Genomic DNA, 16,192 nt, shown 5'->3' with positions numbered 1-16,192 from the left:
AGGGTTGTCTGTTCTGTTTGTCACAGGTTGTTTTGTCTTTTCTATAGCCCTCTTAGGGCTGAGGAGAAATCGTACTGACCTAATATGGCTGCCTCATTCAGCCCTTCCACCCAAAGCAGGCAACCAGACCTGCTCCCAGCATACAACCAATTGAAGGCAAAACAAAAATAGAAAACTTCAGGGCAGAGGCTTCTCCAAGCAGTTTGGACAAGGCAAGCCATACACAAAGGGGATACTGACTCCAGAGTGGACAGCCTCTGCACAGTGGGGGCTGATGCTTGTAACATAGTTACTTAGTCTTCTGAAGCTCCTCCCTTTGATGACTTCCACAATATTTTTGACATCTTTCTCTTGAGCTTTAGTATTGTTACTCAAGGCAGGGATGTTTGAAAAGCATAGTATCCCAGGTCTTAGAAGACCGACTCTAGGTGTGAGCTGGTGCCAAAACTTACCTCCACCCGGCATCTGCTGGGAGGCAGACAGCAGGAGTCCTTAGCCTTTGCTGCAGGCCAAGATCACACCTGACACATGCACCATGAGATAGGAAAAGATTACAGGTCACAGCACAGCTCTGCACCCACTGGGAGGGAACTAATTTGCACTGCTTTTCTTCAGGGTCACCTATGAGGATCCCCAGGCTGTTGGAGGACTCGCGTCTGCACTTGACAATCGGAAACAGAACTCAGAAGTGGTAGGTCTTCACACCTGTGTGCTGCCCACAGTCTTCTGGAGATGAGGAGATAAAGACAGGCAGTTTGGGAAAGTTGGCTGGATAGTTCAGCAGAAGATGACAGAGACAGCCTAGGGAAGGTCCCACAGAGCACCTCTGGATGGTGGGTAGTGCACAGATAAAATATTGATCCTCACAAGGACAGTAAGTGCTGATCTGAGCCATCTCACTCCTGGCCAATCAAAGTGGTACCGATTCCAGGGGAGGACAGTTGAGGGTCAGTACTTGTCTGTGAGGTGGCTTGGGTAGTGTCCTGTCACATGCTGGGCCTAGAAAGAGTCAAGCCAAGAGTCAGAAGGTTTTGAAATAAGGATGAAATTGCCCCAAACCACAGCCAGTTCCTGTGAGCAGTCAGATCCCAGGGGAGAAGAAGACCCTATGCACTTGATACACAGATATTCTCTTTTGAGTTTGCCCAGGAAATGTATGGGAATGCATGCCTATCAGCCTGGCAAGGAAGAAGACAGCTCCCAGGACCCCCTGGGCTGGAATGACAGGGGACTGTGCCCACCCATTCACTGGACAAGGAAGGGCCCTTTGCTTCCTGCAACCAGACCTTAGCCTCCTGCAGTCCCATGTAAAGGGACTGGTGGGGGACAGTACATTATCCCTGGCATAATGGAAAGGCTTGGTCTTGAGGGTGGGGACTCTGAGCTGGTGTATGTAACTCTGTAGTGGCTTCCAGGAGGTGCAGAAGAGCCCACCCACTGCCTTGCTCTCAGCATACCACCATTGCATAGCGGTGGCCAACTGTGACATTGACCATATTACACAGTAGTCTCCATTCTTTCTCCAATTACTTAGACTATCTCTGCCATTGAACACAGCAAGAGAATTAAAGAGCTAGGCCAGGGTCCTGCCAGTGTACTGCCTAGTGAAGATGAGGGTGACCCCCTCCTCTGGCTCACCTCAGTTTGGAGCAGCCTTGTTCTCCAGCAGGCTCTATGCTCTTCACCCCACCATGCCAGATGTGTCCTGCTCCGACCCTGGCCATTATCAGTGCCCAGGCCTGGGTCCAAGTCCAGGAGACGTGGTCTGTTTCTCACCCATCAGCCTTTGAATGCGTGGCTTGGCCTGGCTCCTTGTTTACAAAGGTCTTGCTGATTTCAGCAGATTTACCAATGATAGTAGGCAGACTGCTGTTCCTGTTGTTACTGGGGCAAGGACTGGCCTCAGCAATAAAGACTGGCAGCACATGGGATAGTCATGTGTGTATCTGTGTGTGAACACATCTGCATGCTACCCTGACCCTTCCTAGGCCATGCTGTCCTGGCATCGAGAACAAAGCAAAGTAGAGAATTTTGTGTAGCAGCACTGCTGCAAATAATACCCCCACCTCTAGCTATATCCTTTAAAGAAGCAGGAGAGGGCTGGCAAAATGACTCCGCAGGTAAAGGCACTTACTGCCAGCTTTATACTTGACTTACATCCTGAGAACCACAAGGTGGGAAGAGGCAGCTGACTCCTACAAGTTACCCTCTGACCTCTGCCTGCAGAGTGGCATGCATGCACAGACATGCATGTATGTGTGCACATACAAAATTAATAGCTTCTTTAAAAAAAAAAAATATATATATATATATATATATACTGTCGCTGTCTTCAGACACCCCAGAAGAGGATCTGTAATCAGATCCCATTACAGATGGTTATGAGCCATCATGTAGTTGCTGGGAATTGAACTCAGGACCTCTGGAAGAGCAGTCAGTGCTCTTAACCACTGAGCCATCTCTCCAGCCCATGAATAGTTTTTTGTTTTATTTTGCTTTTTAATGCAGGAGGTCTGTGGGTGTAGCTCACTTCTCTAGTGTGTACAGTGTTCTGGGATCAGCAGCACCTCCACAGATAAGCAAACACATAAACATAAGAAAGCAAGGAAGAGTATGCTGAATTCAGCGTTCAAGTCGAGAATTAAGGAAAAAATACGTGGGCAACTAGGATGGAGAAAAGAAAAAAAAAAAAAGCAGAGTGAATTAGAAAAGGCTAGTTCTCTGAAAGCTGACCCCTTCAGCCAGGCAACAACCATAATTCCAGAGGACTGAGACATGGGGATTGGGAACGCCAGGTCAGCCTAGGGAAGAAAAGAAAAGAAAAGAAAAGAAAAGAAAAGAAAAGAAAAGAAAAGAAAAGAAAAGAAAAGAAAAGAAAAGAGGGCTGGTGAGATGGCTCAGTGGGTAAGAGCACCCGACTGCTCTTCCAAAGGTCCAGAGTTCAAATCCCAGCAACCACATGGTGGCTCACAACCATCCGCAACAAGATCTGACTCCCTCTTCTGGAGTGTCTGAAGACAGCTACAGTGTACTTACATATATATTAATAAAGAAATAAATCTTTAAAAAAAAAAGAAAAGAAAAGAAAAGAAAAAAAGGAAGGAAGGAAGGAAGAAAAGAAAAGAAAAGAAAAGAAAAGAAAAGAAAAGAAAAGAAAAGAAAAGAAAAGAAAAGAAAAGAATGAATCTGTCCACTCTGGTAGTCTGACCTCTCAGACTGTTTGGAAGCCTCCAGGTATTTGAGAACAGTCAGCATGAACATTTTGTTATCCAGCCTAGGGGTATGATGGTTGAATTTTCCTTCTCTTTTCCAGGCATGTAGGCAGGGTGTGTGCTAGGGCAGGGGTGGGAAGCATCAGATCACATTTCCTTGTGTGACAGATGATCAAATCTGAACAATGACTTTTCTCTTTTACAATATGTGGTATGACTTTTCTTTTTGGGACTTTTCTGTCCTTGGTCCAACAGAGAGGGAGAGGTGGGGACTCTGACCTGCAGCCCATAGACAGCTGGCTCATGACCCAAGGAATGGTGAGGAGCCAGAGCTGAGTGAGCTCGCTGCCTACCCCAGCCCCTCACCGTGCAACAGTCAGCACCTCCCTCTTGCCACCTGCCCAGTCCTTGTGACCAGACAGAACACAGAACACACACTTGTTCTGGGTACCAAATCTCCCTCTGTGTCTATGTAGAATCTCTATAAGGGCCCAGACTTCCAGCTCTGGAAACATCTTCCCTGGTATTTTGTTGAGCCTATGCCCCTGGGTCTTCATGGGCCTAGGATGTTTGCAGGTGTGAGGGGTCCTTTCCCTTCTCCAGCAGACTCTGGAGTTCTCGGCAGTATTCATTTTTCCAGGATGAGCACAAGGATGGCTTGTGTCCAATGGGAGGGGCCATTGTAAGCGGACTCCACATACGGCCAGTCAGAGAAGCTCCCTCTTGCCCTGTGCCTGGGAATGTGGCAAGCCTAGGCTTGGTGGGCTTCTATAGTATGATAGAGTCTCACACATGACCTGGAGATCTCTTGCAGAAATGTATAGATGATAGTAAGAGAGGAAAAAGAGGATAAATCTGGGAGAGCTTATATCACACGACAGTGCACTCTCATATAGAGCTTTTGTGACTGAGGCTTGGGAGGGTCGTTCCCACCTTATCCATTCAGATGGCCCTGAGCTGGGTCCCAGGCTGTGTGCTTCAGGCTGACCACGTCACCCCCAGGGACAAAAATGAAATTTCTAGGTACATGTGCAGGTGAGAGAGGATACAAAGAAATAGCATGTGGATCTCTGCCCTCCAGACATATGTGCTAAGTCAGATACAGAGCTAGGCCTTGGTGTCAGGCCAGGAGCGACCCGGGTGTGCTGCTGTCCATGTAGGATTTTTAAGTGACAGGCTGCTTGCAGCACAGGGGTCACCTGCTTAAGAAAGGAGTAGGCCCCAGGTGCAGACAGGGTCTGCAGGCTCCTTCAGTGGTGCCCCAGCTCTCCCGCTCCCACCGCAGTACACACCCACCCTGAGTATTCTTTCTAGCAGTCGTTTCTTCAACTGAAGGGGGCTACCCTGCAAGTGTGGGTTGCCTGGACCCTGGCCTTAGTGCAGGCTTCTTAAAACAGTATCTCCGTTGTCCAAATTGAGAAGATCTAGCTGTGTGCCCTTGTGCCTGTTAGCCCTGCAAAAAAGGATACTGCCCTGCAAACTACCTGATATGACCTGGGCAGCTGGTGATGGTGCCTGTCTTTGTCCACACAAGCCATCTCTACCCTTCCCTTCCTGTATAGAGCCCCAGTCTTCAACTTCCCAGAAACAAGCCCAACTAACAGCTAACTTAGTGTCTCACCGTCCTGCCCACAGTTTTGTCCCCTGTTAAAACAATGTGTGTTAACTGCTTTGCCTTATTTCCTGTAGTATAGAAATCCTACCTTTCCAAACCTCTCAAGTACAAATTCTTCATATGGAAACTGTGTACTGCTGAGTGACACCAGGAGCTTTAGAACACCCTCCCTTTGGGTTGGGGTAGAGAGTCACAAAGTTTCATGACTCCTCTAGAGATAGCTCCAAATATAAACTTCACCACCGAGCAGGTAGGCATCCTTTCATGCTTGGAGCTGGGAACAACTGTGGAAGAGTGCTGTCCTCTCCTGGAACTTCAGGAGTGAGGACAGCTTGTACAGTTAGGTCACTACACTAAGTGTAGTGCATTGGCAGGTGAAGGTAGGCAAGATCTGACTTGAGCCAGGATCAGTGGCCTTCCTTGTCCTCCCTTCCTGGCCTTTGGATCTTTTCTGCTACTTCTGGCTGGTGATCACTTGGGATCATCTCCTATTTCCAGGGTACAAGCAGGGAAATCCAGAGCACGAATGCTGGTATGGTAAAACACACCTCTGGTCTCAGCACTGGACAGACTGAGATGGGAAGCTCATGGTGTGAGCCAGCCTGGGCTACACAGAGACCAGTCTAAGTTGAATAATGGGACCTTGTCATATACACACTCATACAAATAGAAGTAACCATAACAACAACAGTAATAATGTCCAAGCAAGAACAGAAGTAGTAGACTATTCCCCCGACAGTCATTCATGGTCCTATGTTGCTCTCTAACCAAAGGGGCAGGGCAAGGAAGACCAAAAATAGTAGGTTCTAAAAAGCGGGGCTGGAGAGATGGCTCGACAATTAAAAGCACACACTGCTCCTGTATAGAACCCGAGGTCAGCTCCCAGCATCCACACTGGGCCACTCACAGTGGCTATGACACAGCTCCAGAGACTCTGATGCCCTCTTCTGGGTTCCACGAGCCCATGCACTTACATGAACATACCCCACACAGACACACATGCACACACAATTAAAAATAAAACCATTGATGAAAGCCTATTGCTGTGAGAGGCTAGCACTAGGGATCCCCTCTCTGTAACCTGGCAGACACCCAGACATAAAACCAAAGGAAAAACCAAAACTAAACAAACCCCAGAAAACCAAAACTGGTTGGATCCAGTGACAGCACCTCCCCTCCTCTGTTCCTAAGTTGGAGTGGCCCAGCCTGACGCTCCTAACTTCTGCCCAGCACCCAGAACCTAACTTGCCATCCTAGCATCAGCACTGTCAGAATCTCTTTGGACTCCATAAGATGGACTGGTTGTTGTTACCAGGGTGGCTGCCATGTTCACTTGGACCAGAATTTGACCTTGGTCTCTGTGGGAGGGTATTCTAGGCGAGTCCTTTCTCTTCACCTCCTCCTGTCAGTCTCTCTCATCTATCTTCAACCTCCTCTAACAGCCTGCAGCTTGGACCAGGCTCCAAGAAGATGCTAAAACCGTGGCATGTGAAAACCACAGCTTCCTAGGGGTTGAGCCCTTCATGTGAAGGATATGATGCTAAGGCACCCATGGGCCTGGTGACTTACTCAAAGCCACAGGGCAGAAGCACACCAAGACTTCTGCCATGTCCCCGTCCCTCTATCAGCCAGGGGTGGGGTGGAGTAGGGGGTGTTTCTCCCTTGTTCTGGGCCTCCACGGGCTGTGTTTTCCCGTGAGTATACATGTTGGGGGGTCTGGGTCTGGGTGTGCCTATGTGGGGAAAGGGATACTCCGCCTGCTTCCCAGAGCAGGTTCCTAGCTCTGCTCCTGTGTCCGCCCCTACCTTCTGTTAGCCTAGCTGATAAGCAACACCCACCTCCTCAGAATGTGCCCTGAGGCCCAAGAGACTCCGTTCCAGCGACCAGACTCCCTTGAGTTTCTACCTTAGAGCACAGAAGCTCTAACCTGGAAGATGGGGGATCCTGACTCAGGAGTGGAAGACTCAGAGAATCACATTGCAGTCACCCAGTTCCCAGATGAGGAAGTGGAGGCCAAGCCTTGGAGGGCCCAGGCCAGCTCCTCCACATCTACCCACACAGCTGAGGCTTCTGAAGCAGGAGAGGCTAGCTTTCCTATTGAAGAAATGGCTCAAAGAGCCACGCCTTGCCCCCAGCCGACAGCTGTGCACTGTGCCCAGGTGGAGTCCAGCTGTGGTGTCCCGGATGCTGCCTCTGCAGGGCTCCGGTCAGCTCTTTGCTGGCTTTTATGACGTGTACTAAATCCAGAGTTGCATGCATGGCATGCACAAGCCCTGCTTCTGAATTACTCCTCAGCCCTCTACTTTTTCTATTTCTTTTTTTGAGGCAGGGTCTCTATACATAGTGCTGGCTGTCCTGGAACTCACTATGTAGACCAGACTGGCTTTGAACTCACAGAGTTCTCTGCCTCCCAAGCTCTGGAATCAAAGGCCCAGCCTAGCCTCTCTACTTTGTTGTTGTTGTTGTTGTTTTTTAAAGAGTTATTTATTTATTTTATGTATATGCGTACAGTGTAGCTGTCGTCAGACACACCAGAAGAGGGCATCGAACCCCATTACAGATGGTTGTGAGCCACCATGTGGTTGCTGGGAATTGAACTCAGGACCTCTGGAAGAGCAGTCAGTGCTCTTAACCACTGAGCCATCTCTCCAGCCAGCCCTGCCTCTCTACTTTTTAACAATTAAAAAAAATTATAAGAAAAACCTGAGGCTTTAGGCCTGTGACCCTTGAGAACTAGCAACACAGTGAAAGTGTCCAGCCCTCCTGCCGGAGATCCTATGTTCTACCCAACACCAACCAAAGCTTGCAGATATGGCGTCTCAGTTTCTTCTAGGTGGACTGAGATGGATAAAGCAGAAAGGGCACACGTGCACTCCAGCAGCCGCCACAGCTGTCATTTCTTGTTGGAGAAATTGTTGACTCTCTAAGCTGCAGACCAGGCCTAGCACATGTCCTCTGCTAGTCAGACATTGTGGTTCAGAGATACCAAGATCATGAAAACAGCACATGTGTTTCAGGAGTGTGTCACGGTAGAAAGCCCCCCACCCCACCCACCCCTGCAGTCATGAGATGGCAGATTGCACCCACCGTGTCCTGATGTTCTCTGATGGGGAAGGCAGGCATCTGCCGTGGGCACTGCAGGCACAACTATTGAGCATCCGTGCTCTCACCCTGAGTAATCATCTGCTTTGTCACCAGGACTTGTGTCGTGGAGTGGGAGCTCCCCGCCATATCCAGTTCAACAGTTTGAAGTGTCTGGGGGTTAAAATGGCAGCACAGAGAAACACTGTCTAGTGATTAGTGGGCCGTTCTGAAAATGCTTGCCCATGGCAGGGTGAAGCTTGGGCACAGAGCACGTTCTCAGGGCTGGGGTTCACCAGCTTGCTGAGGGGGACGCTGCAAACCTCTGTTCAGCATGTGCAGGGACCACACCTTTTGGCCACAGATTTTAACCTGCAAAACAGGAGCTGGCAATATGAGTTCTTTGTTCTCTTCCTTTTCAGGTTAGAGTTTGGGATTATTTTTTTATTATTTAATTATGATTTAAGAATTACTTATACCGAGTCTTCTTATTGCCTATTTAAAGTTTATTTCTACCCTAGATTTTGACATTAGAATGTAGCCAACTATGGGCACAGCACCATCTTTTCTTCTTCTTCTTCTTCTTCTTCTTCTTCTTCTTCTTCTTCTTCTTCTTCTTCTTCTTCTTCTTCTTCTTCTTCGAGAAATACTGAACTACTAATAAGCAAGGTTCCCGGGTGAGGCACCTCTCAGTCCCAGGGTAGGAAAAGAGGCAGGTTGCCCCGACTAAAGGCCATCACCTCATTGTCTAGGCTGGGAGCCAACCTTTTCAGTGTGGCTCTAGAGGTCTAAAGGCCTTCGCTTCTTATCCTGTCATATCTGATAGCAACTTAAATGATTTCAGTTGCATCTTTTCCAGAATCTCTGCTCCAGGGCCCTGGACTCAGGCCAAAGCATGACACCTCCCATACCCAGGTTGGAGGGAAATCTTGCTGCCCCTAGGTATTCTGCTCACAGCTCACAGTGGACTACTTGCATCAGCCCCTGAAGCTTAGACAGGAGAAAAGGTAGACAAAAGGAAGCTGAGGCGTTTGAGGCTACTGAGTGGTGTTTTTTTTCCTCACAAGAGAGAAAGAAGACTAAAGCGCTCCGTCCTTTCTTGTCATCAAAGCCCTCATTTTAGCAGCCTTCCCCACAGAGGCAGAGTGAGCCCGCTTTATGGAAGCAGGGCACTCCCAGACCAAGCACATGCCTGCTGGCTCCTTCTCCCACTCACAGAGCCACCTCCTGGAGCAGACAGGGCCCCAGGGCTGAACTGAGAACCCGCACCCTGCCTGGGCAGGTGCTACCCTGGTTCCCCTCTGTTCCCTTCGGTCCTGAAAGCCCCTTGTCCTGGGGTGGTCTGTGCTGAGGGCAGCTGATTCTCCTGTCATGGCTGCTACATGACTAGTCCTTTCTAAGATTAGAAAGTGTTGGCAGCTCTGGCCTGAAAAGGCAAACACGCCTAGGCAAAAAGTTATCCATATCAAGAACACGTACTTTCCCGCCACCAGCCCCTGCTTATAATTTACCACCTCATTGCTCTCCTCGCCTGCCATTTCACATGTAGCTGCCTGTGCTGCCTGTGCGTGCTGTGTAGTTGTTTTGCTCTGTGTACATTTTGGTTTTGTTTTGGGGGTTACTTTTGACGATTTACTTTGTTCTGGTGTTCTGTCTTCTTTTGCCTGGCTGTGTGGGGGCTGCCTGACCCCGCTGCTTGCCGCCTCTGCCTTCATAGATTCCCGTTGCGCAGCCCTCTGTCATGGACGACATTGAGGTGTGGCTCAGGACAGACCTGGTGAGACTTGACTTTTACATTTGGTGTGTGGGTTGTGGCAAGGCAGGTGTTCTTCTGAGGACAGGCCTTGGGGCTTGTAGCAGGGGCTCCACCTCCACAGTGGTGGGTTGGAGGAGGGAGGCGAGGGGAGCTCGCTCACAAAGCTCACCTTCCTTTCCAACACATGGATCTGCTGGTGCCAGCTCGGGGCACAGCCTCTCAGCCACACAGCTCCATACAGTGTGGGCAGGCCCTGTCTCACACTCGTGGACACTGGAACGCCCGCTCTAACCGCTTGTAACACACACTGAGTCCTCTCCAGCTTCCCTTAAGTGGCAGAGGTGTGTGTTTGAGTGGGTCTTCTGCTTGGCGGTTTTTGTTTCACGTTGCTTTTTGTTTTGAAGGAGGAGGGTATTTTTGTGTTTTGGTTTTTGTTTCCTTTCTTTTCCCCCAAGTTGGGTATTGAAGTTGTGGTGCTGTGCATGCGAGCTGGGTGGGGGTGGGGGTGCTGCATTCCAGCTCCCATTTCATTTTTCTTTCTCTCCCCTCCCCCACAGAAGTGAGTTAGGTGCTTGGTTTTAAGTTCACTACCACGCCCATTCCCATCTTCTCATTTTTGTTTATGAGCTCTGCCCCAAATGAATGTCTCTCCATCTTCTGGGATGGAGAGAAGATGAAGTATCTGAAGATGGCCTCAAGTCAGTTCCCTGCTCCTTACAGAGCAGTGCACTCACAGCAGCTGGGGTGTAGGGGATTCAGTGGTGGCTCCAGGCTTCCTCCCACACACCGAGGGCAGCATGCTGTAGTCAGGAGCGAACACTGCCTCTTCCCCAGGGGGCAGCCATCTGGGGGTCAGGGAAGGCTGAAAGGTCCTGTGAAGTCCAGGAGTGCCCTGAAAGAATTATGTCCCTCACCGAGGCAGAAACGAAAAGTCTCAGGGCCCGTCCCAGACTAGACATAGTGTCACACACCTATAAGTCCAACATTTGGGAAATGGAGGCAGGAGGATTAGAACTATAAGGCCAACTTTCGTTACTCGATGAGTTCAAGGCCAACCTGGGCGTCATGAGACCCTAAAGAAACAAGATTCAGAAAGGATTTGTTAGCAAGGCTCCCAGCAAGGCAGTGATATATCAGGAGAAGCCCAGGTAGCTCCGTCCTGCTGCTGGGGCCTGCCTGTGTATAAGCTCTTCTCCGTCCAAGTGTGTAAACCCACTTAAATATGCAGAGGTGCACAGCCTCCATGGCCTCCTTAGGCAGCAAGAGCAGGAGCTTGGGAAGGCTGGCCCTGCTCCTTGGAGGCCAAGGGCTTGTGTCTAGGTGGCAGCTTCTCGGCTTTCACTGCAGGAGTCAGGCATAGACCATGCAGGCCCCAAGCTGCTTCTGGCTATTAGTGTGGATGGCATCTTTCCAGAATCCCTGTGCTGGCTGCACTGATGTGCCTCAGCCTCATGGTAACCTGGCATCTCTCCTCAGAACCTGGGTGGGGTTCACCCCTCTGGCCAGGTAGGGACCAACCTGCACAAATTTTGGATTTTTCTTTCTTGTCCTTTTAGGAGATCAAAACCTAGAATCTTTTATGTTGTTTTGGTTTTTAAAAAAAAACAAAACTTTTTTTTTTCTCCAAGATTACTCTCTACCTTTCTAGTAGGAAGAAGAGAAATCTGGAGGCAGGAAAAGTAGCAGCTCACTTGGGTAGCCATGGGTGGGCAGAGGTGGTAGGGTGGGCAGGGCAGGGATGAGCCCTAATGCCATTCTCTGCTCCATCCACAGAAGGGTGACGACCTAGAAGAGGGTGTCACAAGTGAAGGTAGGCCTGACCGTCCTCTTGCTCTCCTGTTCCCGACTCTCAGGACTGCACAGGGGCTGGCCCCATACCCTGAACGGGCTAGAGCCATGTGACGCTGGGCCTGAGCCCTAGCCTTCCTGGGGACTAAATTGCCCTGAGGCACAGAGTGCAGGGCCTCTTGGGCATCTGGGCCTCAGTTGATAGTTAGGCGGGAACATCCCTAGTTCTCCACAGAGGCTCCTGCCCTCTTCCTGTCTGGCCTCGCCCCCTTTCCACCTTGCCTTCTATACCGTTTCCCATGCTTCTCCTCCCCTGGATTCTTCCAAATCCTGTGGCAAAGACCAGTCTAAGGACCTGCCAGCCTTGCTCCAGCCTCTTCCTCCCTTGGGTCAGTGAGGGTGGGCCTGTGGTGTCTAAGCAGGTGCTGCCCCATTTTCACAGCCCCACCCCGCTGGTCTGGGAGATAGAGCCCTGGGTTCCTGAAGGGGCAGGTACTCTGCATACACTGTTTTCTAGAGCCTTGCTATGAAGGGACCAAGGGCTACTAGACCCTTTTCTCATCACTGGGAGCCTCCAGAAATATATAGGGTCCTCCCCTCACTTCCCCTAATCCAGCTTCCCCCAGTTCTATGTGCAGAGTCAGGAATAGGTGACTTCCCATAGGCCAGTCCCCAGACTGGGAGAGCCCAGAATACTGTAGGATCTAGCATAGGATCTAGCTGGTTGCTCTCTACTAGCGTCCCTCTCATCCCCACTCCTGTACACATGTACCTCCTGCCAGAGGGCAGCCAGACCAGTGTTGTACTCGCTGGAGCTGGAGACCAGGGTGTGGGGCTTCAGCTAAGCGACCCCCAGCAAGCCTGGCCCTCAATTTGGTTTGTATTGCAGAGTTCGATAAGTTCCTGGAAGAAAGAGCCAAAGCTGCAGAAACAGTTCCAGACCTGCCCTCACCCCCGACAGAGGCCCCTGCACCAGCCTCAAACACTTCAACCCGGAAGAAGCCAGAGCGCTCCGAGGATGCGCTCTTTGCTCTGTGAGCGGTCCTGAGGTTTGCCTCACGGTGGCAGGTCACTACTGACTCTCCCAGTGGACACTGGGCACTGGCCACTCCCCCAGCCTGCATACCTGTATCTCCATGGAAACGCCACTGTGTTTGCGCCCAGGCCACCCTGGTCAGGACCGGCTTTGCCAACTTCTCTCTGTGTGGCTGGCGACAGCAGCACTGACCAGAGGTTCCGCCCTCCCTCTCCCCAAGGGCTCTCATGGCCTTCAGTCTTCCCAGGAAGAGCCAGTGGCCAGCGCCAGGCAGGGAAGTCCCTTGACACTTTGTGGACAGCACTCCTGAACTGACCCTCTCATCTCCCCTCCTTGCTTCTGCCTAGCTCCATGGCTTCCTTCAGGCAGACACTGCTCCACTGGACCCTTCTTCCATCAAGGACTCTGGGAAAGCAGGGCTTGAGTGTTTGTCACTGCAGGCTTGGGTTCCCTCCTTAGACTGTGTGGTACCTGTGGCACCGAGTGTCTGTACTTGAGTGGGCTCTGTGGGTTACTACCTTGAAGGTCCCTCACATCCATTTCCCCATCAGTCAGCTGCCAGGCCTGGGACCAAGATAGGGACCTGTGGCTCTTGGTGTGACAGCAGCTATGAGGCCAGCATGTGCCCCTGCAGATGGTAGACAGCCTACCCCAGGCAGGGCATGCACACTCACATTTATCCCTGGCCCTGGTGTCCACAGAGGGTTATGTGGCATTAATGCATCCATGACTAGACCTCACCTTCAACAGTCCCCACAGCTATCTGCAGCTGTGTGCTGTCCCTGGAGGTCCCGAGGACCTGGAGCCGCACTCCACTCCTCTCCTCTCCCTGACACGGCCTCAGCCTTCATGGCTGTCCCCAGCTCACATATCCCCCAGCCAACAGTTTCATCCTGAAGCTTGCTAACAGCTTCGGTCTGAGCAAAGGAGAGCTGGGGATGCCTGCTCCCGTCCTGTTTCTTTGCTGGTTTGTTTCCTGGCTCTGAGCAAATGACTCAGTGCTACTTTAATCTTAGTCCAGCTGCTGTTGCCTAGAAAAAGGAAACTGCTGCTGCAGCTATGTTACTACAAACTGTGCAGGTCACCACACATTCCTCACCCATGTGTGGCCAGCCTTTCCCACTGTTAGAAGGACTCAGCACTATCCCTGTTGCCATTTGAGCTCCCACCCCAGTAGGGAGAGGGGAATGGGCTGCACTTGCAGTCAGATCAATGTGCGGGTTCTATGCAGCTCGGAGGATGAAAACAGAAATGGCCTTCCCCAGGCCCAACCCAGCACCTCTCCTTCAGCAATCTCCGGAAGGTCTGGCAAGGCCTCATCTGGCTGGACCTGTGGAGGATGTCATTCTGGCTCGTGAAAGGCACTCAGGAAGCTCAACTGACCTGCTAAGTGCCCAGTCCTCCCTGACCCCTGTCTCACCTCCACCCTCTAGTTAGGACCCTTGGCCAACTAGAGCTTCTCTCTCAGTGTTTCTCAATAGCAGAGCCCTCAAAGGCTAGACTGACTGCTAAGGCCTCTGAAGGCTTGTCACAGCAGAGGAGGCTGGGGGCCCAGTACACCTGGAAGCCTGGCCTTTGGCACAGTTCTAGAAGGGTTGTCTGTGAGGGTCAGCTGCACACAGCCTACAAGAGTTAGACGTGTGGACAGTAGCAATCAAACCAGCGTCTCTCTCTGAATTAGGAGACTGCCCCCTATTTATGGATGATACAGAAAGGAAGGTAGGCTTCCATCAGGGAGAGAGACTGTGTGGGCCCACCTTGGGGACGGGGGGTCTCCAACAAGGCTGTTTCTAGTACTAGTGTCCAGAGCTGTCCCCTAACCTCCTGACTGTAGCTGCTGGGTCTAGCTGAAGCCGGGCTGCTGTGGGGACAGCAGGTACTCGAGGACTCCCACCAGGCATCAAGAGACTACCTTTCTGGCTGGGACCAGCCCAGCTGGTGGTTTGGTTTGTGTTCTACACGTCATGTCTGGAAGTGGTCTGCCTTATCTGTGGGCTGAAGTGACATGTGCCTGAGGCCTTTACCAGAAGCAAGATTGGGCTTCGGGACCTGAAGGACCTGAAGGGGGTTCAACTCTTGTGAACTGTCCTGTCCTGAGGACTCTTTCCTACCTGTTCCCCACCATCTGTGGGCAAAGTCCTTAGAAGCTGGGCCCTCTCAAGCCAGCAGCCTCTACAAGTGTTAGAAATCACAGATAGAGTGTGTACTTAATTACACTAAATTATTGCCGGGACTCCTCATAAGCACTAATTACACCTGATTATAGGTTAAAATATTTATTTTGTCAAAATATTTTCTTGAGGATGTATTTAACCTTTTCTTGTTCATTGTGTGCTGAAGTGTGAAGACTGCTTCTTCCTACCTTTTTGGCCATCAGGCAGCAGTAAAAGAAAGTCACCAGGTGCCCTAGAGTGACCTCTACCCAGGTACCAAGAAGGCAGGCTGGGGTTGGGTGGAGAGTTTCCAACTCGTTTATCTGTCCATGGGACATGGGGGGGGGGGGCTAAAAGGGCTTCTTAGTAGCTGTGGCCAGGACGAGCTCCCACTTACTCTGTTAGCCCCTCAGTGTGAGTGACTGTGACCTGGCTCATTATCCTTCCTCCCCACCTGGCCCATGCTGTCTGCCACAGCACTGCTTAGCCAAGAAAGAGGTGGCAGGTCCTACTGGCCCAGGGGCAGTGAGCTCCTTTGTCCCACCACAAAGCTTCCCTGCCTACCATCCTCTGTCTGATGGTTTCTCAGATGGCTCGGGACAGGCCATGGGCACTCTTGGGGCCAGGTCATCCCTAGGTGGCTGGCAGGGCAGAGTGAGGGTCTTTGTCCCTGCCTGGCTAGTCTGCAGCCTCCCTGGGGTCTGCTGTTGGGATGCCTAGGGTCTTCCTGTGGGCTCAGCCACACAGGAGGCCAGTAGGGGAACGTGTCTCCACTTGGAGATCCTCCCTTTGTGGCCCTCTGGAACCTACTTAGCCCAGTGCCCATCCCCAGCCCTTACTGTTCATGGGGCCTAAGCTAGGCTTCCCCTGGCTCCCAAGAACAACTGTGGACCCCACGTCCTTACTGCTCCTGCCACACTCACACCCTAGGCTCTCTGGGAGAGCCGGGGTAGAATTTCTTCCCAAGGTTTGCACTTCCTTTGTGAGGATCTGAGGATCTTTGGAGCTGCTGAAAAGATGGTATTGAGTTTGTTATCCTGTTGTCTCACGAGTCGGGTTCTTGTCCCTGTCTTATGTTTCTGTGGGTAGAGCTGGTTCTGGAGGGTGACTCAGAGTGACAGCTAGTGTGTTCCCCCACCCCACTGGCTCTGCTTCCAAATACTGTCTCAATTTGTGTTCTTGCATGTGAAGTACTCCACAATAAATAGTTGAACCAGCCCTTCCTGTGTGATGTCTGATTGGCCTGACCAACCAAAGGGCCTGGAAGTTAGCCCACACGACACCTTAAAAAAATATTCTATTTTTTTGAATTATGCGTTTATGTGCGTTGTCTGAGTGTGGATATGTGCACTTCCTAGTTCAAGTGCCCACAGAGGCTAAGAGAAGGCGCTGGACTCCTGGAGCTAAAGTTGGAAGGTGGTTGTAAGCCTCTGTGTGGGCCCTGAGGACCTAACTACAGCTCTCTGCAAAAACAGTGTGTTCTTTAACCAGTGAGACATCTCTCTAGCTCCCACCTGCTTTTTACATTTTATTTATTTATTTATTTATTTA

General features: G+C 50.9%; 1 protein-coding gene across 4 annotated transcripts in view; it reads left to right on the top strand.

The window, feature by feature from the left end:
- Window positions 1-15,859, top strand: part of Tom1l2 (target of myb1 like 2 membrane trafficking protein) — a 121,833-nt gene extending 105,974 nt beyond the window's left edge. Inside the window, exons 12-16 of one of the 4 annotated variants that reach the window (XM_021178425.2) lie at window positions 616-691; window positions 3,468-3,530; window positions 9,626-9,685; window positions 11,438-11,474; window positions 12,342-15,859. In XM_021178425.2, the coding sequence (XP_021034084.1) occupies window positions 616-691; window positions 3,468-3,530; window positions 9,626-9,685; window positions 11,438-11,474; window positions 12,342-12,490 (385 nt within the window). In that variant the 3' untranslated portion in view covers window positions 12,491-15,859. Of the gene's footprint in view, window positions 1-615; window positions 692-1,149; window positions 1,646-3,467; window positions 3,531-9,625; window positions 9,686-11,437; window positions 11,475-12,341 lie in introns of those variants that run through there. The other 3 variants (XM_021178426.1, XM_029483880.1, XM_029483881.1) reach the window with 3 other exon arrangements.
- Window positions 15,860-16,192: the final 333 nt, after the last annotated feature.

This window comes from Mus caroli, chromosome 11 (assembly GCF_900094665.2).
Source record: "Mus caroli chromosome 11, CAROLI_EIJ_v1.1, whole genome shotgun sequence".
NCBI classification, from domain to species: Eukaryota; Metazoa; Chordata; class Mammalia; order Rodentia; family Muridae; genus Mus; species Mus caroli.
The sequence above is the reverse complement of the archived record's forward strand: the minus strand, read 5'-3'. Positions and strand labels throughout refer to the sequence as shown.